The 25,719-nt window shown below is 45.3% G+C and overlaps 1 protein-coding gene across 7 annotated transcripts in view; it reads left to right on the top strand.

The window, feature by feature from the left end:
- Window positions 1-4,054, top strand: part of znf622 (zinc finger protein 622) — a 29,539-nt gene extending 25,485 nt beyond the window's left edge. For all 7 annotated transcript variants that reach the window (XM_070880741.1, XM_070880740.1, XM_070880746.1 and 4 more), the window contains exon 7: window positions 2,513-4,054. In XM_070880741.1, the coding sequence (XP_070736842.1) occupies window positions 2,513-2,646 (134 nt within the window). In that variant the 3' untranslated portion in view covers window positions 2,647-4,054. The remainder of the gene's footprint in view (window positions 1-2,512) is intronic.
- The last annotated feature ends 21,665 nt before the right edge of the window (window positions 4,055-25,719 follow it).

Here is a 25,719-nt window from a genome sequence, read left to right as displayed (position 1 = left end):
GTTCTTCAAACACGGAGACCAAAACAGTACGCAGTACTCCAGATGTGGCCTCACCAATACTCTGTACAGTTGTAGCAGGACTTCTCTGCTTTTATACTCTCTTCCCCCCTGCAATAAAGGCAACATTCCATTTACCTTCCTGATTACTTGCTGTACCTGCATACTAACTTTTTGTGTTTCATGCACAAGGACCCCGGGTCCCTCTGTACTACAGCACTTTGCAATTTTTCTCCATTTAAATTATAATTTGCTTTTCTATTATTTCTGCCAAAGTGGATAACCTCACATTTTCCCACATTATACTCCATCTGCCAAATTTTTGCCCACTCACTTAGCCTGTCTATATCCCTTTGCAGATTTTTTGTGCCGCCCTCATAATTTTCTTTCCTACCCATCTTTGTATCACCAGCAAACTTGGCTACATTACACTCAGTTCCTTCATCCAAGTCATTAATATAGATTGTAAATAGTTGAGGACCCAGCACCGATCCCTGCGGCACCCCACTAGTCACTGTTTGCCAACCGGAAAATGAACCATTTATCCAGACTCTTCTGATTTCTGTTAGTTAGCCAATCCTCAATCCATCCTAATGTATTCCACACAAGTCTCCCATTCCATCTACTTCATCTCAGCCTTTCAGCATATCTTTCTATTCCCTTTGCTCTCATGTACTCATCTAGTTTCCATTTGAAAGAATCTAAGCCATTTGTCTCAACCACCTGCTGTTTCAGCGAGTTCCACATTCAGACCATTGAGTAAAGAAATATTTCCTTGGTATCTCTATTGGATTTATTAGTAACTATTTTGTGCTTATGGACCCTAGTTTTGGATTGTCCCACAAGTGGAAACATTCTCTATATCTACCCTGTCCAACCCATTCATAATTTTAAAGACCTCTATCAGGTCTTCTTTCAAGTCTTTCTAAAGAAAAAAATACTATTTAATCTTTCCCGACAGAACACTGGACTAAAATAATGAAATATTTTGTTAATCGAAGGAAAAAATAATTTGAGACAATTCATAGACTAACATACAAAAACATCCGATGGGAAAAGATCTAGCAGGTCACTCTAACTTGCCGCATATTTTGGTTAATTGAAGAGTATTAACCCAACAATCTATGTCTTTTGAGTTGGTGAACTAGAGTTTAAAGATTAAAATATTCAATAACATTTAAGTATTGAACTAAATAACAAAATTAGAGGATTGCAAGCAGCTTGTATCCTGTTGGTATTGCAGAACAACTTCTAATGCTTAGAAATATAGTGAAGTTGTAGGATGTTCTCAATTTGCCTATTTGTGTGACCCAGAGTATCATTGGCAAGATTACGTATATACTCAGAAATGGCACTTTGTTTCTGGCTGTCTCTTTCCCTGATGGGGCATGGTCTGTACAAGCTAACAGTGTGAAAGCCACGTTGCTGGCCTGTACATGTGGACTAAGAATTTGTAGTCAGATCAAAATGGCAGCCCTAGCACCAGCTTGCCTCCTGAGGCAGTGTACAAAACCACCTCATGAACTGTGTACATTTTCTGGATTATAACACGGATATGCCTATTAATTCTTGGAATCACTAAGTAAGTTACTTCTTGGATTAGCTGGTGGTTGATATTTCTGCCAGGTTGAATGGGTTATTTGCAGTGTCACAATACCTTTTGTATAAGTGTACTTAAAAATGTTTTTTTTTTAAATCACTCCAGTTATTTCTTACACTTAGTACCTTTTTTAAACCATTAAAACAAAATCTGTTTCTCTCCATCCTGAGTGCTCTGGCTGTTTTTTGCAGTTTGTTACTTGACCAGAAGATTGATTTCTAGAAGTGTTCTGCATTTGACACTTTCCCAGACTCATGCACTGAGCTGTTGGATGAGCTCTATTTACTCTCAATCAGGTATTGGATGGAGCCCAAGTGGTGGTAAGACTTGATGAGTGGAGGAAAGTGTGCTGACCAAATCATCCTCACTCAATGTAGTTGAATTGCGCCTCCTATTATCTGCTGACTGCGAAATCTGCAGCCTGGAGCATTCTGTCCTTTCCTCTTTGCATGATGGTGATCTATACCTATGGAGACGAAAATATCCAAACATGTGTTATGTTAGCATTACTGAGCTTTTACCAGTGTCTTCTGAGTGTTTACTGGGGTTTGTTGTGTTTTTATGCTCATAGGTTTTTCTAACTAATTTCAGAAGAATCTTGTGTGTCCTGCTATCTGGCATTGTGCATTAAATAAATAGGGAATCAGTAATTTGAGCTACTTGTGTGTTTACCTGAATGTAAGAGGGGTGATAGAACATCTGGAATGTGAAATAGTCCAGTTATTTATGGATTCCATTGTTTCAGTAAGGTATTAATTCCTATTAGAAACAGAGTAGCTAGTAAGACAAATAACTCTCTTTTTTGGTTTTACTTTTTCTAGAGCAGAATTAGCACTGTTGATATTTCGCTATAATGTGCAAGGAATAAACTCTGTTATGACTTTTGTGATCAGCTGTTGTCTCTTTCCTTACTAGCAAAAGCAGCATCACTGAGAAAGGAGCGTGACATGCAGTATGTACAAAGAATGAAATCCAAGTGGATGTTAAAGACAGGGTTGTCCAACAATGCTACGAAGCAGATGCATTTCAGACCTCAAGTCCTATTTTAGAAATTCAGACTCCAGTAAGCAGACAGAGTGTACATGTCGACCGGCTATTAGAGGATCATTGCAACACCTGTACCTGGAGACTTGTTTTGCTGTCTTTTCTGACTGTATTTTGAAGGTTTTGGTGTGTTTTTACACCTTTAATGTGCCTTTTTCAGTTTTGTTATGTTGAGGATTATAAAACATCATGGAGACATTCCTGATAATATATGGGCACTGTGCTATGCTGCTTAACATAATTCCACTTCATTTTGATACAATACAGATATTCTGAATTCTGCACACCTCCATAATTTTGGCTATATGTAAAATCTACAATACCTGCGTAGCGGTAACCATGTGAGGTGTTCAACCATCTAAAGTTTCTGCCTTTACAAAATACAACAGATACAATTTTAAAATGAATCAAGGTGGGGTGATGTGCTATCTCTTCTCTTCCCACAAATCACTCATAGTGTAACCCCACTAGGATGTTATTGGGATGGTCATCTACAACAGGTTAGAGTGAGAAGGCAGCAGAGATTTTGTACAGTAAAATGAATATCGCATGAGCAGGTGACAAAGCAGAATTAATTTTTTTTCCCGTCCCAATTTTCTTCTCCCTCCTGAAGTCAGTGGTTCCCGCTGATGTACAGTTCCTCAGGTGCTATCAACACTCTGGTACCTTGCCCGAGTAGTCATTCATGTCAGACCCTGAGGATGACGTGTTGACGGGCTGTGGTCAGCATCGCAGCTGAGCCCCAGCCTGTCGGTAAAGGTACAACCGGGATCATTATAGATATTGGTAATGAGAACCTTGCTGGGGTTTTTTTTCTCTGTTTTCCACCTCTTCCCTTTGGGGAAGAGCCCTGTCTTCCTTGGTGTCTTTCCACAGCAACCTGTGAGCCTCTGCTCCATTGGGCTCTGTTGGTGTTACCAGGCCTCACAGAAGAGATGTCTATTCTGAAAAATGGAAATCTTTGGGTACTTGTGAATTTCTTGGATCATTTTGAAAAGGAGAGGCAAAATAGCCAAAATTCATTCTAATTCCATCTGAGGTTTTAACAATTTGTTGCTGTTTCATTAAACTAATATGCTGTTGAAATTAACTTGTCACATTTTTAATTTCTGAATTTAATCAGTAAGAAGAAATTGGGGTCACAACAAGTTCCAGCTCTTGAGAACATCTTTGTTTTAAAGAGGATGACGAATATTCTAGATTGCTTTTTGCACCTTTCTAGCATTCAGTTACAATTTGGGATTGACTTTGGAGCAGGTCACCTGTTGGGCAGGGAATAGTGCATGGCACAAGGGGGAAATTTTTATTAAAAAAATGGAACTAGAATATAATACAATGTATGCTTTCTTTGATTCTGAAAGGGGAACCTGTACAACTGCTTTTCTCATTAAAAATTGAAGATGTGAATCAAAATCTACTTTTTTGATGCATCATTGCACATAATATCTTTATACCATAGGACTAAAAAGGAAAAGGTTATTTGGCTCATTAAGCTGCCATCTTACACCAGCTCATCATTAATGCACATTGCCATAGACTATCCCCCTTTATTTCATCTACTGAACGAGAAGAACAACCACAGATAGGAAGGAGAAAAGACATTGACATTTATCCCAGATCCCCCAAAACATCAGAGTATTAATCTAAATTTGAAATTTTAATTTTTTCACCTTGACTCTAGAAATTTGACATTAATTTGGGACAAAATAAATTAGCATTTAGAACAATATAGGTCAATAAATGAAAGCGCTACATAGATTTGTTAAAGACAAATCCTATTAGACTAACTTGATTCCGTTCTTTGAAATAAGGGAGAAGGTGGATAAGGGTAGTATAGTTGATGTGTACCTAGACTTTCAAAGGGCATTTGATAAAGTACTGTGTAATAGACTTGTTAGCAAAATTGAGGTCCATGGGATTAAAGGGGCAGTGGCTGCATGGATACAAAACTAGCTAAGAAAGCAGAGTGTAGTGGTGAACATTTTTTTTAGACTGGAGGGAAATGTGAAATGGTTTTCCCCAGGGGCCACTGTCCTTTTTTGATATATAATGAGGTAGATTTGGCTATATAGTGCATAATTTCAAAGTTTGCAGATGACATGAAACTCGGAAATGTAGTAAGCAACGATGAGGATAATAACAGACTTCAGCAGAACGTAGACAGATTGGTGAAATGGGCAGACACATGGCAGATGAAATTTAATGCAGAGAAGTATGAAGTGATTCATGCCGGAACAGTGAGAGGCAATATAAAGTAAAGGTACAATTTTAAAGGGGGTGCAGGAACATACAAACCCCCTGTGGGGTATATGTACACAAGTCTTTTGAAGATAGCAGGACAAGTTGAGAAGGCAGTTAAAAAGCATATGGGATCCTGGGCTTTATAAATAAAGTACAAAAGCAAGGAAGTTATGCTAAACCTTTAGCCTCAGCTGGAGTATTGTGCCCAATTCTGGGCACCACACTTTAGGAAGGATCTCAAGACCTTGGGTGCAGAAGAGATCTACTAGACTGGTACCAGGGATGAAAGACATCAGTTATATGGAGAGACCAGAGAAACTGGGATTGTTCTTAGAGCAGCGAAGGTTAAGAGGAGATTTGATGAAGGTGTTCAAAATTATGAAGGGATTTGACAGTAAATAAGGAGAAACTTTACAATGGCAGAAGGGTCGGTAAGCAGAGACACATTTAAGGTGTTTGGCAACATGAGGAAATTGTTTTATGCAGCGAGTGTTTATGAACTGGAAAGTACTGTGAAAGGGTGGTGGAAGCAAGTTCAATAATAACTTTCAAAAGGGAATTGGATAAATACTGGGAACATTTGCATGGATATGGGAAAAGAACAGGCGAATGGAACTAATTGGATCGCTCTTTCAAAGAGCTGGCACAGGCACTGAATGGGCCTGTGCTATAGGATTCTATGATTACGGGGATGCGCCCTAGCTTAAATGCATTGTGAAATTTAATGGGCTAGACTTCCCACTTTGTTGGCCATCGCCCAAAAAATGGGCTTTGTTCCAGCGATGTACGACATCTCAGCCTTACTGATCGCTGGAACATGGCCCATTTTTTTTTTTAAGCGACTTTCCTCTCGGCGATAGGCCAGTGATGTGAAATGGATGATCCGAAAGGTCGGCGATGTGACGTTCGCCCACCGAAAGTCCAGCGATGTGGAAGGCAAAAGCTTCCCTAGCAATGGGCTTCTGTGCATGTGTGGGTTTTATTTTTCAGCCGACTGGCTTTCCTGCATTTTGGGAGGTGAGGGGTCATCCACACATGCGCAGAAGGCACAGGGAGGGGCAGAGAGGGGATAGAGAGAGGAGGAAACCAAAGAGGAAAGAGAAGAGAAGAGAAAGATAGAGAGCAAGCAAAAAATCAAATAATTGCACTGTTGCAAAAAAGTTTTAAACTATAGAACAGTCTATATAATAGTTTGAATTTTTGTAAAAGTATATAAAAGTTCATCTAATTTTAAAAATGTCGCTGGAAGGTGAAGGGGAGAGGAAAAGGCGAAGCCCTTCAGTGATGAGGTGAATGAGGCCCTTGTAAATGAGGTGCATTCCCGGTGGGCGAATTGACTTGGGGTGTGCACGGGAAACCCCCACCCCGTGTTTACAGAAAAATCTGGACAGAGATCGCTGCGGTGGTGTCCTTGGCATCCCATGAGGCGAGGGGATCGAACCAGTGCCGAAAACGCTGGAATAGTTTGGTAGCGGCAGCAAGAGTAAGTTGCATTTTATATTTTACTGATGCAAATTTTTGTTAGAACAATGAATCTCCTGTATTGAATTTAAGTTTGTCAGTCATAAATGTATTATGTAAATCATGTTAAGATCCGGACAGTGCTCTGAACCAGCAGCATGTAACGTTTTAAACTGTTGTGACTTCATGATACTACCTAGTCAATTAGCTTACGCTATGCTATGCTCTTTTCTCGTTTGCAGAAGAAGATATCTATCAACTAGGCCGAGCAAAGGCAGACGGGGGTTGGGGAGTGGGGGTGGGCGCTCTGCTCACCTTCAGCCCTTAAACGAGATTGAGGAGCCTGCGGTTGGCCATGATAGCCGTTCGGCCACCACCCGGTCTGGCGGAGCCCAGCCATGCGTCTCGTGAGTAATGTGTAATGTGTCAAACAGTATTAAAAACTTAAATAGGTAACTAATCTAATGTCCTGTAATTATAATGCAATGTGCAATATACTTGTAATGTACTTATATACTAATGATGTCATGTCATGCATATATGCAGCCCTAGTGCTTAAAAAGCAGGGGAAGCAGCCACTACAGCGTTCTGGGGTAGTGAAAAGTATTGATATGTAACGTCTCTTGTTAATGTTCACCGTTATGACCTTTTTACAGAGCTTATTAGAACATATGTGTTTTTAAGGTCAACCTGAGACGCTCGTACAGGTGCAACCAGCACCTGCACCATCACCCTCTGAAGGGGAAGAAGAGGAGGAGCAGGAGGAAGAGGAACACTTTCCTCACCTCGAGGAGGAAGAGGAGGATGAGCTAGAGCTCCAGCAGGAGCCGTCAATTGTTGAGGGGGGGATGAACCTGCGGTCATCTCTGTTGAGATTGAAGATACACCAGGACCAAGCAGTGTGTAGCCGGCAACACCAAGATGCAATATATTGCACATGCCGACACCACGGAGGCTGGATCAGTGAGGCCAGCAAACGCCTCCCCAGGTTGATCAGTTGGTGGGCCTGATGTCCCTGTGTTCGGAGACGGTCGCAAGCTGTTCCAGGGGTTCACACAATTCGTGCACGACTTTTCTAAGGTGTCTGCAATGCAAGTCAAGCTCCTGGAGGTACCACGGCAGACTCTGGAAGGGGTGCGTGAACAGACTGCGGCAACAAATGCCCTAAGGTATGCACTGCTGGCGAAACACAGCGCTGTGCCCCAAGGTGTCGAACCCTGAGCACTCAGGCGAGTACGGGGAGGATACAGTTCCTCTTGACTCTGAAGACGAGCAGCCTGCTTCGTCTCCCACGTCAGTACCTCCACCACGGCAAGAAGTCTTTCCGTCGCCCGCTGCACGCCAGCTTCGTCTCGGATTGCGGGGATGAAGACGGGCGGGTGGTGCTTATACACGGTGGGGGGGAAACGACCTGGAGGGAAATGTGGTCGCAGGTAGGGAGGGGGGAGATTGATGTTACTGTTACTCTTAATGTTCGTTCATAGTTATGGGGGGGAGTAGGGTGGAGAAAAATATTTACATAATTTGTTTGCAATAAATTTTTTTATTGATTTTAACAATTGTTGTGCATTCTCTGATAAGGTTAGTTAGCTTAGGCATTTTGAAAACTTTAACATTTCATTCTGTTGTAATAACATTACTTAAGTTAAGCATTAATGCAAATGTTGAACTACAATGGCCAGGCCAGTGCAGGCAAGGCTAAAACGTAACTCAAACGAAACTCAATGCAACTTTTGTTTAACTGTAACTGTGACTATCCCCAATGTAAATTCATGCAAAGTGTTCATTTATGAGCTGCTGATGCAACAGCTTTGCAGCCATGTAACTCCCACAGGGTACTGTTTTCCTGGGGGTGGGAGGGGACATCGCCAGGCTGGTCTTCCCCCAAGGTCCTCACCAGCCTCTTTTTCCACCTCCATCTCCTCCACCTCCACCTCCACCTCCATCTCCACCTCCATCTCCACCTCCATCTCCACCTCCATCTCCACCTCCATCTCCACCTCCATCTCCACCTCCATCTCCACCTCCATCTCCACCTCCATCTCCACCTCCATCTCCACCTCCATCTCCACCTCCATCTCCACCTCCATCTCCATCTCCACCTCCATCTCCACCTCCATCTCCACCTCCATCTCCACCTCCATCTCCACCTCCATCTCCACCTCCATCTCCACCTCCATCTCCACCTCCATCTCCACCTCCATCTCCACCTCCATCTCCACCTCCATCTCCACCTCCATCTCCACCTCCATCTCCACCTCCATCTCCACCTCCATCTCCACCTCCATCTCCACCTCCATCTCCACCTCCATCTCCACCTCCATCTCCATCTCCACCTCCATCTCCACCTCCATCTCCACCTCCATCTCCACCTCCATCTCCACCTCCATCTCCACCTCCATCTCCACCTCCATCTCCACCTCCACCTCCATCTCCATCTCCACCTCCACCTCCACCTCCACCTTCTCGCCGGCTGGCTCTTCCTTCTGGAGGTGGACCTGCAGCCCCATCTGGCATTAATTGTCCACTCCTTATAGCTAGGTTATGTAGCATGCAACACACCACAATAAACTCAGCCACCTGGTCAGGTTGGTACTGTAGGCTGCCACCAGAGTGGTCCAGGCATCTGAAGCGCTGCTTTGGGACTCCAGTAGTCTTTTCGACGATGTTGCGTGTCGCTATGTGGCTTTCGTTGTAACGTTTCTCTGCTTCATTGACGGGATTACGTAGCGGGGTCATCAGCCAGCTGGCAAGGCCATATCCCTTATCCCCTAGCATCCAACCTTAACCTTCTAGCTGATTGACAAACAGGTCAGGGATAACATTCTCACGTAGGATGTGCGCATCATGGATTCTGCCAAGAAATGTAGCATTTACTGTCATGATTATTTGGTTGTGGTCGACAACAAGCTGCACATTCAGGGAGTGGAATCCCTTTCTGTTACAAAACACCGCCACGATCTGTAAAGGGGTTTTCAGGGCAATGTGAGTGCTATCTATTGCTCCCTGCACCTTGGGGAAGTTTGCTATTCTCGAGAAACCCAAAGCCCTCCCGGTCTGTGCCTCCCTGGTCATAGGGAAGCTTATAAAGTTCATTCTGTGAGCGTAAAGGGCTTCAGTCACCTGCCGAATGCAGCAGTGTGTGATGTGCTGAGAGATACGACAGATGTCGCCAGCTGAAGCCTGAAAGGATCCCGATGCGTAGAAGGCTAGTGCTGCAGTAACCTTTACCTCAACGGACAGTGCGGTTCTGATGGTGCTGAAAGGCTGCAAATTCCCCTTGATGAACTCGATGACCTTCTGGAAGCACAGCCTCCTAAGACACGTGTTTTCAGACAAGTTGAGGTAAGATTGTTTTTCCAAGCACCTTCGTTGGCTATATGCTCGCTTTCTCTGTCTCCGCTTTACTCTGCCACCTCTTCGATTGATCCTTTCAGAAACCAGCATGTGAGCAGTTATGAGTAATGGCACAGAAAGCATAGGCCCCATCACTATCAATTATTATTTTCACTTGCTATAAATGCACTTTTCACTAAAAAATGCCTAATCTATTAAACTACTCTCGCTATACCAGCCCCAGTCTAACACTGTATACCAGTCTCAGTCTAATACTATACCAGCCCCAGTCTAACACTAGGCCCCATCACTATCAATAATTATTTTCACTTGCTATAAATGCACTTTGCACTAAAAGATGCCTAATCTACTAAACTACTATTAGTACAATTAAATATAAGTAATAATCTGAGTAGATCTATCTATAAAGGACCCTTAAATAATTCTCAACTATCTTAGTTCTTTTTTTTTTAGCTGTCTCCACCTTCCTCTGAACTTCAAAATGGCACCCATAGTGCCCAGTTCGTTCAGTAAAGCCTGGGAAAAGCAACTATTATCCAGCAATGTTCTCAGTGAGCGATCAGCCTGGCCATGTGATGGCGATGTGCCGAAACTTCAAATCGGTGATGTGTGGCTGATCAGCTCGGCGAAGTGAGCCGAAACTTGGGGGCTTATTTTTCCGGTGATGTTGAGGCCTGAGTTTCCATTTTTTGCTCAAAATGGGCGATAGACATCTGTTTTGGGCGATGTGAAGTGGAAAGTCTAGCCCAATGGGCCTTGCATACAGCACCCCCCGATTACACTGGGGGATGCTGAGCGCGTTGGACACCAGGATAGCTGTCTGCCCTCTGTGCCCAATAAGCTGCTGACTTCATATTATTGATAGCAAAATGCATCAGTTTGAAAAGAACCTACAATGATTTTAATTGTTATCTAGGGTGAAAATAAGCCATCTCTTGTCTTTAGTCTAAATTAATTTTATATGTTTTAATTTTGTCACCTCTTCATTCATGGATATCATGAATAGGTTAACCGGCACATTAGTTCTCCATCCCCATTTTGTCCAGCTGAGAGTGTACTCCACTTTTGTTTGAGAACCTCCTTGTGTTGACACTTCACTTTAATCAAACTGCATTGATAAAAATAGCCATCCAATGTATATACTTGGGTTTTTCCTGCATGTTTCACAGAAGTTTCCACATAAAGTTTAGAAACATAGATGCGTATTTCATTTAGGTTAGCCGACAATGTCCCATGCCTTCATTCGGTTGGTGTATTTTTAATCCCATTGCTCTTAACATTTCTCAATTCAAGAGACGCATTAGTCATACTGTTACCAATGCTTTCTTTCCCTTGAGAATTGGGGGTCACTTTCACGCAAAAATAGCTTACAGAAAAATTCAAATATAAATAAAATTCTATATACATGGAAACTGCTTACTTTTTTTCAGGCTGGTCTTTCTAAATAAGCTTCCCTTCTGAAGAATTGACCTGCTCCCATTACAATTAAATGACTAGCAATAGTGTTAAGTTTCTGGGTCTGTGCCAATTAACCCTTTCACTCCTCAGTTCCAAAAGATTTGACTTGATCCATATTGGTGACAGTCATTACATTTTATTCAGTGAAAGTGAGATTTGATACATTACAGCATTTGAGCAATTGTTAAACAAAGCGCAATCAAGGTTTATATTAACCGTTAGGTCCTGGGTAGAAGATGCATGTTAGAAATCAGGGATGTCTAAAATGTATATGGTTATGCAAACGATGCTGTGTTTACATGATTGTATTAGAACTTGAGACAAAAAGTCGCTTCAGAGTAATATTAGAATGACTAAATAGATGCTTAGAATCTACCTATGATTTTGGTTCCCTGCGGATGTTATAGCATTCTGCACTATGACGGTCGTATATGTATATGACCTTGTTTCCAGGCTGGCTATCTGCAGCTTGTGTGCATGAAGGTCGTATCAAGTATCTGTAATTTGACCAACTAAGGCCCAAAGCCTATGTTACTTCCATTACTGCTAATCACCATAATACTGAGTTAGGATGTTGACTTGTTTAACAAAACTGCTTTAAAATGCATAAGTTAACCAGTGTATGAGAATAAAATGGAGGATATCTTTGCGAATTTAATAATTTATTCCATGATGCAATAGTCTGGAATGTAATAGTTTTGCATAACTAAAGCTGCTTGAACAGCGTGAACATAAATAACTGGGAAAATTACTGGAAAAAATCCTGAGGGAGAGGATAAATCTTTATTTGGAAAGACATGGATGAATCAAGGACAGTCAGCATAGATTTGTTAAGGGAAGGTCATGTCTGACGAACTTGATTGAATTTTTCGAGGAGGTAACCAGGAGGGTCAATGAGGGAAGTGCGTATAATGTAGTGTATATGGATTTTAGCAAAGCTTTTGATAAGGTCCCACATGGCAGACTGGTCACGAAAGTAAAAGCCCATGGGATCCAGGGCAAAGTGGTAAGTTTGATCCAAAGTTGGCTTAGAGGTAGGAAACAAAGGGTTGATGGATGTTTTTGTGACTGGAAGGATGTTTCCAGTGGGGTTCTGCAGGGCTTATACTAGGTTCCTTGCTCTTTGTGGTATACATCAATGATCTAGCCTCACTGCACAGCACTGCCCCCAAGTCATCAAGATCCACGGCGCGGCCATGGACACCGTGGACCACTTCCCATATCTCGGGAGCCTCCTACCAACAACAGGCATCGACGACGCGATCCAACACCGCCTCCAGTGCGCCAATGCAGCCTTTGACCGCCTGAGGAAAAGAGTGTTTGAAGACCCTCAAAACTGCCACCAAGCTCATGGTCTACAGGGCTGTAGTAATACCTGCCCTCCTGTATGCCTCAGAGACATGGATCATGTACAGCAGACACCTCAATTTGCTGGAGAAATATCACCAACGATATTTCCGCAAGATCCTGCAAATCCCCTGGGAGGACAGGCGCACCAACATCAGCGTCCTCATTCAGGCTAACATCCCCAGAATTGAAGCACTGACCACACTTGATCAGCTCCGCTGGGCAGGCCACATAGTTCACATGCCAGACACGAGACTCCCAAAGTAAGTGCTCTATTCGGAGCTCCTTCATGGCAAACGAGTCAAAGATGTCAGCGGAAAAGCTACAAGGACACCCTCAAAGCCTCCCTGATAAAGTGCAACATCCCCACTGACACCTGGGAGTCCCTGGCCCAAGACCACCCTAAGTGCATCCGAGAGGGCGCTGAGCACCTCGAGTCTCGTCGCCGAGAACATGCAGAAATCAAGCGCAGGCAGCGGAAAGAGCATGCGGCAAACCAGTCCCACCCACCTCTTCCCTCAACGACTATCTGTCCCAACTGTGACAGGGTCTGTGGCTCTCGTATTCGACTGTTCAGCCACCAAAGAACTCACTTCAGGAGTGGAAGCAAGTTTTCCTCGATTCCGAGGGACTGCCTATGATGATGATGAGATTTGAATATAGGGAGTAGGATTAAGAAGTTTGCAGACAACACTAAAATTGGCTGTGTGGTTGATAATGAAGAGGAAAGTCATGGGCTGCAGGAGGATATCAATCTACTGGTCAGGTGGGCAGAACAGTGGCAAATGGAATTTAATTCGGAGAGGTGTGAGGTGATGCATTTGGGGAGGGCTAATAAGGAAAGGGTATGCACATTAAACGGTAGGCCACTTAGAAGTGTAGCTGAACGAAAGGACCTTGGAGTGCTTGTCCACAGATCCCTGAAAGTAGCAGGCCAGATGGATAAGGTGGTTAAGAAGGCATATAGAATGCTTGCCTTTATTGGCCGAGGCTTAGAATACAAGAGCAGGGAGGTAATGCTTAAATTGTATAATTCTCTGGTTAGGCCACAGCTGGAAGACTGCGTGCAGTTCTGATCGCCTTATTGTAGGAAGGACGTGATTGCACTGGAGAGGGTGCAGAGGAGATTTAGTAGAATGCTGCCTGGAATGGAGAATTTTAGTTATGAGGACAGATTGGATAGGCTGGGTTTGTTCTCATTGGAACAGAGAAGGCTGAGAGGAGACCTCATTGTGGTGTGTAAAATTTTGAGGGGCCTGGACATAGTGGATAGCATGGGCCTATTTCTCTTGGTGGACGGGTCAATTATGAGGGGGAATAGTTTTAAGGTTCAGAGGGGATTTGAGGGGAAGCTTCTTCACACAGAGCGTTGTGGGGATCTGGAACTCACTGCCTAGAAGGGTGATGGATACAGACACCCTCACCACATTTAAAAGGTGCTTGGATGGGCACTTGAAGTGCCGTAACTTGCAGGGTTACCGACCTAGAGCTGGTAAGTAGGATTAGACTGGATAACCTCTTGTTGGCTGGTGCAGTTACGATGGTAAGTACTGTGGGGAATCGAATACGGTCAGGGTGATCTCCTGGACTAGTTGTGATTGCCTGGATGGGTCAGAGAGGAATTTTCCCAGATTTTTTTCTCCAATTGGTCTGGATTTATATCGATGGGCCGAAATGGCATCCTTCTGCGCTGTAGATTTCTATGTTTCTGTGTTTCTGTGTTATATTCCATCTTAAACTCTGATTAAACACAATATATGAATGTGGGAGTTGACACATGACTCCAGGTCTAGATTGCTGTGCTATCTTGCATTTAGCCAAACTAGCTGCTGAGTCACTATCACTGACCAGTTGCTCAACATTTCACTTGGTAGTGTGAAGGTTCCTCATTTATATTTATAGAACTCTTCAGCCTGGAGTTTACACTTTTGTGACACTTTTATGATAGGTATTACAATAAGCAACTAACTGGGTTAAGTTGTCAACCATTTGATAATGCTGTTTCCATTTACATGAGTGGGAGCAATTTAAATGAGGAATCATCATGTCTGGCAGAGAAAGGTTCGAGCAAAGGTGGAGCCAAGTTACACTACAAAGTGCTTTGTGATAACATCCAGGGCTTCACCAAATCAGTCATTTACAGCCTGGCTTGCCATGGCACTATCAAGCGGACCATGGCTCTGATCTACGAGGAGAGGTTTTTCTGGGGAGTGTACTCGGGTATCAATAGATACTAAGGGAATCAAGGGATATGGGATAGTGTGGGAAAGTGGAGTTGAGGTAGATGATCAGCCATGATCTTATTCAATGGCGGAACAGGATTGAAGGGCCGAATAGCCCACTTTTACTCCTATTTTTTATGTTCTTATGCGGTCACCTACATTAAGTATGTCAAGCACAAGACGGTCACTGCCATAGATGTGGTGCATGCTCTGAAACGGCAGGGCCGCACTCCATGCATTCAGCAGTTGAACAACTCAACCCTTTTATACAAGCACAAAATAGAGAAGTGGCAGCAAACTGTTCTGTTTTTGGTAGCCCATTGAATTGTATTTTGCATATTAGTCACTTTTTTTACTGGCAGCATGTAGCTTAAAAGGATATAAAGGAAGGATGATGATAGGGTAAGCAAGTTCCATCGCAGAGTTCAGACCTCTGATAATTGTCACAACTGAACCACTGGAAGATTTCAGTGTTGTCACTGTCAAGACATTTCAGTTATTTATTTTGGGAAACAATGATGAAGTTGTGAGATCCAATGCACAGGCTAGTGCCAAGGTTGAAAAGAGACAAAGAAGTAAATCATAAATTCATAATTAGGTGATGTCAGCCTTGGGTATCCAAAGTTTGTAAAGATTGTAGAAGGAAGGAAAGATAAGGAAATCCACAGGTTTGAGTTTGAGAAAAATTAGTTGGAGTATGAGACATTGTGATGAGCATTGATTTCAACACAATGAGGATGCAAGGAGGGAGAAGGGCATGCATGCTGGCAGTTTGGAGGGAATAAGAGCTGCAAAATTCTTCGAAATATGGAAGCATAGTTTAAAAAAAAAAATTCATTGACAGGATATGGGCGTCGTTGGCAATACCAGCATTTATTGTCTATCCCTAATTACCCTTGAGAAGGCGGTGGTGCCTTCTTGAACTGCTGCAGTCATGTGGTGAAGGTATTTGGATAGTGCTGTTGGGGAGGGAGTTCCAGGATTTTGACCAAGTGACGATGAAGGAACGGAACGGGAGGAGAATTTGGAGATGGTGGTGTTTCCATGCACCTGCTGTCCTTGTCCTTCTAGGTGGTAGAGATTATGAGTTTGGGAGGTGTTGTCGAACAAGTCTTGGCGAGTTGCTGCAGTGCATCTTGTAGATGGTATACACTGCAGCCATGTTGCTCCAGTGGTGGAGGGAGTGAAGGTTTAAGCTGGTGGGTTAGGTGCTGGTCAAGCAGGCTGCTTTTTCCAGGACGGTGTTGAGCTTCTTGAGTGTTGTTGGAGCTGCACTCATCCAGGCAAGTGAAGAGTATTCCATCACACTCCTGACTTGTGCCTTGTAGATGATGGAAAAGCTTTAGGGAGACAAGAAGTGAGTCACTTGCCGAGAATACCAACCTCTGATCTTGCCTTTTAGCCACAGTATTTAGGTGGCTGGTCCAGGTTAAGTTTCTGGTCAATGGTGACCCCCAGGATGTTGATAGTGGGATATTCGACAGGGAATTATAGACCGGTCAGCCTGACATCGGTAGTGGATAAAATGATGGAATCAATTATTAAGGATATCCTAGCAGCACATTTGGAAAGAGGTAATATGATAGGTCCAAGTCAGCATGGATTTGTGAAAGGGAAATCATGCTTGACAAATCTTCTGGAATTTTTTGAGGATGTTTCCAGTAGAGTGGACAAGGGAGAACCAGTTGATGTGGTGTATTTGGACTTTCAGAAGGCTTTCGACAAGGTCCCACACAAGAGATTAATGTGCAAAATTAAAGCACATGGGATTGGGGGTAGTGTGCTGACGTGGATTGAGAATTGGTTGTCAGACAGGAAGCAAAGAGTAGGAGTAAATGGGTATTTTTCAGAATGGCAGGCAGTGACTAGTGGGATACCACAAGGTTCTGTGCTGGGGCCCCAGCTGTTTACATTGTACATTAATGATTTAGACGAGGGGATTAAATGTAGTATCTCCAAATTTGCAGATGACACTAAATTGGGTGGCAGTGTGAGCTGCGAGGAGGATGCTATGAGGCTGCAGAGTAACTTGGATAGGTTAGGTGAGTGGGCAAATGCATGGCAGATGAAGTATAATGTGGATAAATGTGAGGTTATCCACTTTGGTGGTAAAAACAGAGAGACAGACTATTATCTGAATGGTGACAGAAAGGGGTGGTGCAACGAGACCTGGGTGTCATGGTACATCAGTCATTGAAGGTTGGCATGCAGGTACAGCAGGCGGTTAAGAAAGCAAATGGCATGTTGGCCTTCATAGTGAGGGGATTTGAGTACAGGGGCAGGGAGGTGTTACTACAGTTGTACAGGGCCTTGGTGAGGCCACACCTGGAGTATTGTGTACAATTTTGGTCGTCTAACTTGAGGAAGTGCAGCGAAGGTTCAACAGAGTGATTCCCGGAATGGTGGGACTGACATATCAAGAAAGACTGGATCAACTGAGCTTGTATTCACTGGAGTTCAAAAGAATGAGCGGGGATCTCATAGAAACTTTTAAAATTCTGACGGGTTTAGACAGGTTAGATGCAGGAAGAATGTTCCCAATATTGGGGAAGTCCAGAACCAGGGGTTATAGTCTAAGGATAAGGGGTAAGCCATTTAGGACCGAGATGAGGAGAAACTTCTTCACCCAGAGAGTGGTGAACCTGTGGAATTCTCTACCACAGAAAGTAGTTGAGGCCAATTCACTAAATATATTCAAAAAGGAGTTAGATGTAGTCCTTACAACTAGAGGGATCAAGGGGTATGGTGAGAAAGCAGGAATGGGGTACTGAAGTTGCATGTTCAGCCATGAACTCATTGAATGGCGGTGCAGGCTAGAAGGGCCGAATGGCCTACTCCTGCACCTATTTTCTATGTTTCTAATATAATAAGCGTGAAATTCATCGACATACTACCCACTATCGCCCGCTTACTGCCCAAAAATGCAAGTTTGGTCAAAAAACACATACATACTGCTGGGCGGAAGATTCATCATTGACATACCGCCGAGCGGTTTGCACACCGTTCACCATGTAGAACCACCCGCATACTGCCTAAAAAGTGCAAGTTTCATGATATATCGCCGACATACCACCAGAGCTGCATACCATCCTCAAAAGGTGGTTTTACTCGATCTTAAGTGGATGGGAATGGGCGGTAGTGCTCGGTGCCACCATTTTGAAATCGGGAACAGTCAGCAAAAGCAGCACCTCAGTATTTCTGAGGTGAACATTGACTTTACAGTGGGATTTGCAGTGGCTGAACAGTCCAATACGAGAACCACAGTCTCTGTCACAGATGGGACAGGTCGTCATTGAGGGAAAAGGTGTGTGGGACAGGTTTGCTGCATGCTCTTTCCGCTGCCTACGCTTGATTTCTGCATGTTCTCGGCGATGAGACTCGAGGTGCTCAGCACTTCTTCCACTTAGGACGGTCTTTGGCCAGGGGATGTCAATGGGGATGTTGCAGTTTATCAGGGAGGCTTTGAAGGTGTCCTTGTAACATTTCCTCTGCCCACCTATGGCTCGTTTGCCATGAAGGAGTTCCAAGTAGAGCGCTTGCTTTGGGAGTCTCGTGTCTGGCATGCCCAACGGAGCTGATCAAGTGTGGTCAGTGTTTCAATGCTGCGGATGTTGGCCTGGTCGAGGATGGTAATGTTGGTGCGTCTGTCCTCCCAGGGGATTTGTAGGATCTTGCGGAGATATCGTTGGTGGTATTTCTACAGCAACTTGAGGTGTCTACTCGTTCTACTGTATTGCTCAGAGACATCGTTCATGTCTCTGAGCAATACAGGAGGGCAGGTATTAATACAGCCCTGTAGACCATGAGCTTGATGGCAGATTTGAGGGACTGGTCTTAAAACACTTTTTTGCTCAGGCGGCCGAAGGCAGTGCACTGAAGGCAGTGTTGAATCTCGTTGTCAATGTCTGCTCTTGTTGATAAGAGGCTCCCAAGGTATGGGAAATGGTCCACGTTGTCGAGGTCCAGGCTGTGGATCTTGATGACTGGGGGGGCAGTGCTGAGTGGCGAGGACAGGCTGGTGGAGGACCTTTGTCTTACGGATGTTTAGCGTAAGGCCTATGCTTTCGTATGCCTCAGTAAATACGTTGACCTTGCTCAGCTAAGCCCGTGTGGTAGCCGGTGTGCAATGACCACCCCACATTAAAAGAACTCACGCACAGGCATTTTCCACACCTCTAACATGAATTTCGGAACCTGGAACGTCCGGACCCTCATGAACAACTCCAACAGCAACAGACCGGAACGCTGCTCCACCAGTTTCCCGGGAACTTAGACGCTTTGATATCGACATTGCCGCCCTAAGTGGGCAGGGGAAGGCCAGCTCAAGAAACCAGGTGGAGGTTACACCTTCTTCTGGAAAGGGAAACCAGAGGCAGAATGCCGCCTCCACGGAGTCGGGCTTCGTCATCAAAAATGAGCTGGTCGACCGCCTCAAAGACTCCCCCTGCGGGGCTAATGAACACCTCATGAATCTTCGACTCGCCCTATCCCGGAACCAGTGTGCCACAGTCATCAGTGCATATGCCCCAATACTCGATGCAACAGATGAGGCCAAAGAGGGATTTTACTCCAATCTCTCAAAATCCCTGTCCGGCGTCCCCGCGGGCAACAAACTGATCCTCCTCGGCGACTTCAATGCCAGGGTCGGCAAGGACACAGCCCTCTGGGGAAGTGTGATTGGCAAAGAGGGGGTAGGGAAAGCCAACTCCAGCGGTACCCTACTCCTGACAAAATGTCTAGAACATGAATGTCATCATCAACACCTTGTTCCGCCAGAGGAACAAATACAAAGCATCGTGGCAACACTCTCGCTCCAAACACTTGCACCTGCTCAACTATGTCATCATCCGAGCCAGGGATCGCAAGGATGTGCGCATCACCTGCGCCATGTCAGGAGCTGACGACTGCTGAACGAACCACCTCCTAATCCGATCCATCATTGACATCAACATAGCCACAAAGCGGAAGGGGCAGCAAAAAAGTCAATGCCGGGGCACTTCAGGACCCAGTTACACAGTCAGCACCTCACAGCTAACTTGGCGTGCCTTGCTGACCCCAAGGCGCAGAATGCCCACAGCGCTTGGTCTGCCCTCCAGGCCTCCATAACCAGTGCCTGCAAAGAGACGCTCGGTCACTCAACCAGGAAACACCAGGACTGGTTTGATGAGAATGATCAAGAGATTCAAGAGCTGATAGATCGCAAGCGCAGGGCATTATTTCTGAGCCTTAAACAACAACCCAACGGGGGAGCAGCAAAGCAGCATTACAGACCGATCAAGGCTAAGGTCCAACAAAGAACAGGTGGTAGATGGAGAAAGGACAGGAGATACAGCAGCTGGCCAACAGCCTTGATGTGCGAGGGTGCTGCATTGCAGTCAAGGCCACCTACGGTCCAAACACCCAAGGCCCCACCCCGCTGCTGACCAAGAACGGGGAAACATTCATCATGGATACCGAGGCAGTCAGGGCCCGCTGGAAGGATGTTGCGTATGCAATAACTCAATAGGCTTAGTACCGTGAACTCAATCAGGTGCGACCTGACTCTACTTTATTCGCTCTCAAAGTGAGGATTAAACATAGAGGCTTTCTTTATATACAAGGGCTGCACGTGTGTGTCTGTGGCTCAATGACCTCCGATGGTCGCTCCCCCTGGTGGCAGGTAAACCCAGGCATACATATATCACATCATTCCCCTCAAGATCTTGGTGTCAATCCTATTTATAAATTGAGACGGTCCGGGGCTTTCCGCTCCCGAGTTGATCGTCTCAGTTCAGTTCCAGATCTGGGTGAGCTCTCCGAGTCATTCATGACTTGAGGCTGGGTAGCCGATCTAATGGGAGTGGCAGTGTCCATTTCGGGGATTGAAGGTCCAGATTCATTGACAACAGCAGGGTCTTCTGATGGCTGAATATGAATCGGTTGGTCATTGATGGTGTCTTCTTCAAGCTGTTCTGGTTCGTCGGTGTGTCGCAATTTCGTCTGATCAATGTGCCTCCTGCATGTTTGCCCATTAGTGAGCCTGACAATAAGCACCCTGTTACACTCCTGGGCCGTAACAGTGCCAGTGACTCACTTGGGACCTTGACCATAATTTAGCACATACACAGGATCATTAATAGAGTTGTCGCGTGACACGTCAGTACGATCATGATACCACTGCTGATGTTGACGTCTGTTTTCGACGTGATCGTTAAGATCAGGGTGAACAAGCGAGAGCCTGGTCTTGAGACCTCTCCATCAACAGTTCAGCAGCGGGGGCCCCGGTAAGCGTGTGGGGTCTCGTCCTGTAACTAAGCAATATGCGTGACAAGCGAGTCTGCAAAGAACCGTGAGTTACGCGTTCAGGCTCTGCTTGATGGTTTGGACGGCCTGCTCCACTTGACCATTGGACACGGGTTTGAATGGTGTTGACCTTACATGCTTGATACCATTGAGTCTCATAAACTCTTGAAACTCCAAACTCGTGAAGCACGATCCGTCGTCGCTCACAATGATATTGGACAGATCATGAGTGGCGAACATGGCACGAAGGCTCTCAATGGTGGCTGTGGATGTGCTGGATGACATGATTACACATTCTATACATTTGGAGTACGCATCCACCACCAGCAAAAACATTTTGCCCAGAAAAGGACCCGCATAGTCGATGTGGATCCTCGACCACAGACTTAGCGGAAATTCCACTGGTGCATTGCTTAACTGCATGCAAGTGTTGCACTGATGCACACATGACTCCAAGTCAGAGTCAATACCAGGCCACCAAACGTGAGACCTGGCAATGGCCTTCATCATCACAATACCGGAATGGGTACTGTGTAAATCCCGTACAAATCTCTCCCTGCCTTTCTTGGGCATTACAACACAATTACCCCATAGCAAACAATCAGATTGAATGGATAGTTCATCTTTGCGATGGTTGTAAGGTTTGGTCTCATCACACACTTCCCTGGGAATGGCCGACCGATCACCACTAAGGATGCAACATTTTGCAATCAATAAGATCAGATCCTAGCTGCTCCAGGTCCTAACTTGTTGAGCAGTGACAGGCGACCCTTCACTCCCAAAGGAATCCATGACCAACAGTAGGTCTGTGGGCTGTGGCATTTCTACCTCCGGCATGGGCAACGGTAAACGGCTCAATGCATCGACACAATTCTCAGTGCCAGGTCCATGGCGAATGACATAATCATAGGCAAATAATGTCAGCGCCCACCTCTGAATGCGGGACGACGCATTGGTATTGATACCTCTATGCTCTGAAAACAAAGATATGAGTGGCTTGTGATTGGTTTCAAGCTCGAAGCGAAGCCAAAACAGATACTGGTGCATCTTTTTAACCCCATATACGCAGGCTAAAGCTTCTTTCTCTACCATGCAGTAGGCTCTTTCCACTTTAGACATTCTTCTCAAATCGTACGCAACGGGTTGTAGTTTGCCCGACTCATTGGATTGTTGGAGCACGCAACCAACCCCATGTGATGAAGCATCACAGGCCAATACTAAACACTTGCATGGGTCATAATGTACCAGCAATTTGTTGGAACAAAGTAGATTTCTAGCCTTCTCGAAGGCCCTGTCTTGAGATACACCCCAAACCCAGTTGTTGCCTTTTCTGAGCAGCATGTACAGTGGTTCTAATAATGTGCTCAATTTAGATAAGAAATTACCGAAGTAGTTGAGAAGACCAAGGAACGAATGCAGTTCTGTCACATTCTGGGGTCTGGATGCATTTTTGATGGTCTCTATTTTCGAGTCCGTAGGCCTGCAGCAATCTTCCTTCCCATGAATTCGACTTCCAGTGCCATAAAGATGCACTTTGAACGTTTCAGCCTGAGCTCCACTTTGTCCAGACGACGTAGAACCTCTTCCAGGTTGTGCAGGTGTTCGGCAGTGTCATGACCTGTGACCAGAATGTCGTCTTGGAACACCACAGTTCTAGGGATGGACTTCAGTAAACTCTATGATTCTCTGAAATATGGCTGCAGCCGAGCGAATTCCAAAAGGACACCTGTTGTAAATGAACAGCCCTTTATGCGTACTGATGCATGTACGTTTCTTCGACGATTTGACAAGCTCCTGTATCATATAGGCCGACATCAGATCCAGTTTGGTGAACGACTTTCCCCCGCCTAATGTTGCAAACAGGTCATCAACTTTTGGTAACGGGTACTGATCCTGTTTCAAAACTCGGTTGATCGTAACCTTGTAGTCTCCAAAATCTTGACAGTGCCATCATTCTTCAGCACAGGAACAATGGGACTAGCCCATTCATTAAATTCAACCGATGAAATGACCCCTTTACGTTGGAGTCTGTCCAGTTCGATTTCGACCTACCTCATCATGTACGGGACCGCCCGGGCTTTGTGATGGACGGGTCTTGCATCCAATTACAGGTGGATCTGCACCTTGGCTCCCATGAGGTTGCCGATGCCCGGTTCAAACAGCAAAGGAAATTTGCTCGGCACTTGAGCACACGAAGCGTCTTCCACCGATGACAAAGCTTTAATGTCGTTCCAGAGCCACTTTATTTTTTCGAGCCAACTCCTGCCGGGCAGCTTTGGACCATTGCCTGGAATGATCCACAGCGATAGATCATGAACCACCCCATCATACGACACCTTAACTACTGCACTGCCAATCACTGGTATGAGCTCTTTGGTGTAAGTACAACATTTTGCATTTACTGGACTCCACTTGGGTTTCACAGCCTTGGTGTCCCACAGCTTTTCGAAAGTCCTCTGGCTCATAATTGACTGACTTGCTCCCGTGTCCATAGATACCGGCATGCCGTTCAATCATTACTTCAATTTTACTTCAATCATTCTAGGTTGGCTCTTTGTCAGGAACAAATGTACACTATACACTTCCTCCTGGGGTATCTTGGGTTGCATTGCCGGATCAGAATAAATCAGAATAAATCCGCTGAAGGTGCCCCATTTTCGCACAGCCTCTACAAATATACTGTCTGAAAATGCACTGATGAGACCGATAATTGCCTCACAACGCCAACAGAGTGAAATCGGATTGGTGCCCAATGGCGGACTTTGAGCAGCTACAGATTTCGCCAACACAGCCGGGTAGGCCTTGCCAGGTGCAGCTTTGCCAACCGACGACACAATCTGGTGCACAGTACTTGCCGTGGAGTTCCGATTCTGCGAGAATATCTGCTTTGTATTATCGATCATGGTAAGGCAAGCCTGGGCGATCATGATGGCCCTGTTCAGATCCAGCGTCTCCACAACACAACCAGCAGCTTCCGCAGGATCACCTCGTGGTTTATGCCTATGTCTTCCTGCACGGTTCCAGTGAGAAGTCTCAGGTCGGTAACAAATTCCGGCACGTCATGGCCCTCAGAACGAACATGCTTGTAAAAGCGATATCTCGTGATAATGATGCCGCCTTTAGGTTTGAGATGGTCCCGAATCAGAGCACACAATTCCTCATAGGTCTTTTCCGTTGGACGTGCAGGTGAGAGCAGATTCGTTATAAGGCCATAGATTTTTGCACCACAAACCATGAGGAAAACTGCCCTGCGCCTAACTGCGTCTGTGTCTTCATCCATCTTGTTGGCCACGAAGTACTGGTCGAGACCCACGAATCGCTCCAGGATTACAATGGTGCTCATTTTTTTTTGTGCCTCGTCGCCAAATGTTGTGTATGCAATAACTCAATAGGCTTAGTGCTGTGAACTCAATCAGGCACGACCTGACTCTACTTTATTAGCTCTCAAAATGAGGATTAAACATGGAGGCTTTCTTTATATACAGGGCTGCACATATGTGTCTGTGGCACAGTGACCTCCGACGGTCGCTCCCTCTGGTGACAGGTAACCCCAGGCATATGTACATTATAAAGGAGCACTTCGAAGATCTCCTCAATCGAGACTCTGCCTTTGACTCGAGTGTTCTTAACTCCATTCCGCAGCATGCTACTACGTCCGGACCGGGGTCAAATAGGGCTGCGTCATCGCCCCAACCCTCTTCTCAATCTTCCTCGCTGCCATGCTCTATCTCACAGTCAACAAACTCCCCACTGGAGTGGAACTAAACTACAGAACCAGTGGGAACCTGTTCAACCTTCGCTGTCTCCAGGCCAGGTCCAAGACTACCCCAACCTATGTCATCGATGACATAGTCGAGCAGGTGCAAGTGTTTGGCGCGAGGGTGTTGCCATGATGCCTTGTATTTGTTCCTCTGGCAGAACAAGTTGGTGATGACAAGTTTGTGTTCTAGCCATTTTGTCAGGAGTAGGTTACCACTGGAGTTGGCCTTCCCTACCCCCTCTCTGCCAATCACGCCTCCCCAGAGGGCTGTATACTTGCTGACCATGGTGTTGAAGTCACCAAGGAGGATCAGTTTGTCGTCTGCAGGGACAGGGATTTTTCGAGGTTGGAGTAAAAACTCTCTTTGGTCTCGAGTGTTGGGGCGTACGCACTGATGACTGTGGCGCATTGGTTCTCGGATAGAGTGAGTCGGAGAGTCATGAGACGTTCTTTAACCCCGCAGTGGGATTCTTTGAGGTGGTCGACCAGCTCGTTTTTGATGGCAAAACCGACTCCGTGGAGGTGGCGTTCTTCCTCTGGTTTCCCCTTCCAGAAGAAGGTATAACCTCCATCTTGTTCCTTGAGCTGGCTTTCCCCTGCCCACCGGGTCTCGCTTAGCGTGGCGATGTCGATATCAAAGCGTCTAAGTTTCCGGTCAACTATGGCGGTGCCACATTCCGGCCTGTCGCTGTTGGAGTTGTCCATGAGGGTCCTGACGTTCCAGGTCCCGAACCTCCTGTTAGAGGAGTGGAAGATGCCTGTGCGTGAGTTCTTTTAATGTGGGGTGGTTGTTGCACACCGGTTACCACACGCGCTTAGCTGAGCAAGGTCTTGGTCCAGTGACAAGGGGGTCCAAGACGACTGGAGACCAGGATCCTTGCAGTACCCCACTAGTTACAGACTGCCAATCCAAAAATAACCTGTTTATTCCTACTCTGTTTTCTGTCCAT

This window comes from Pristiophorus japonicus, chromosome 5, assembly GCF_044704955.1.
Source record: "Pristiophorus japonicus isolate sPriJap1 chromosome 5, sPriJap1.hap1, whole genome shotgun sequence".
NCBI lineage: Eukaryota > Metazoa > Chordata > Chondrichthyes > Pristiophoridae > Pristiophorus > Pristiophorus japonicus.
This window is presented reverse-complemented; position numbering and strand designations above follow the sequence as displayed.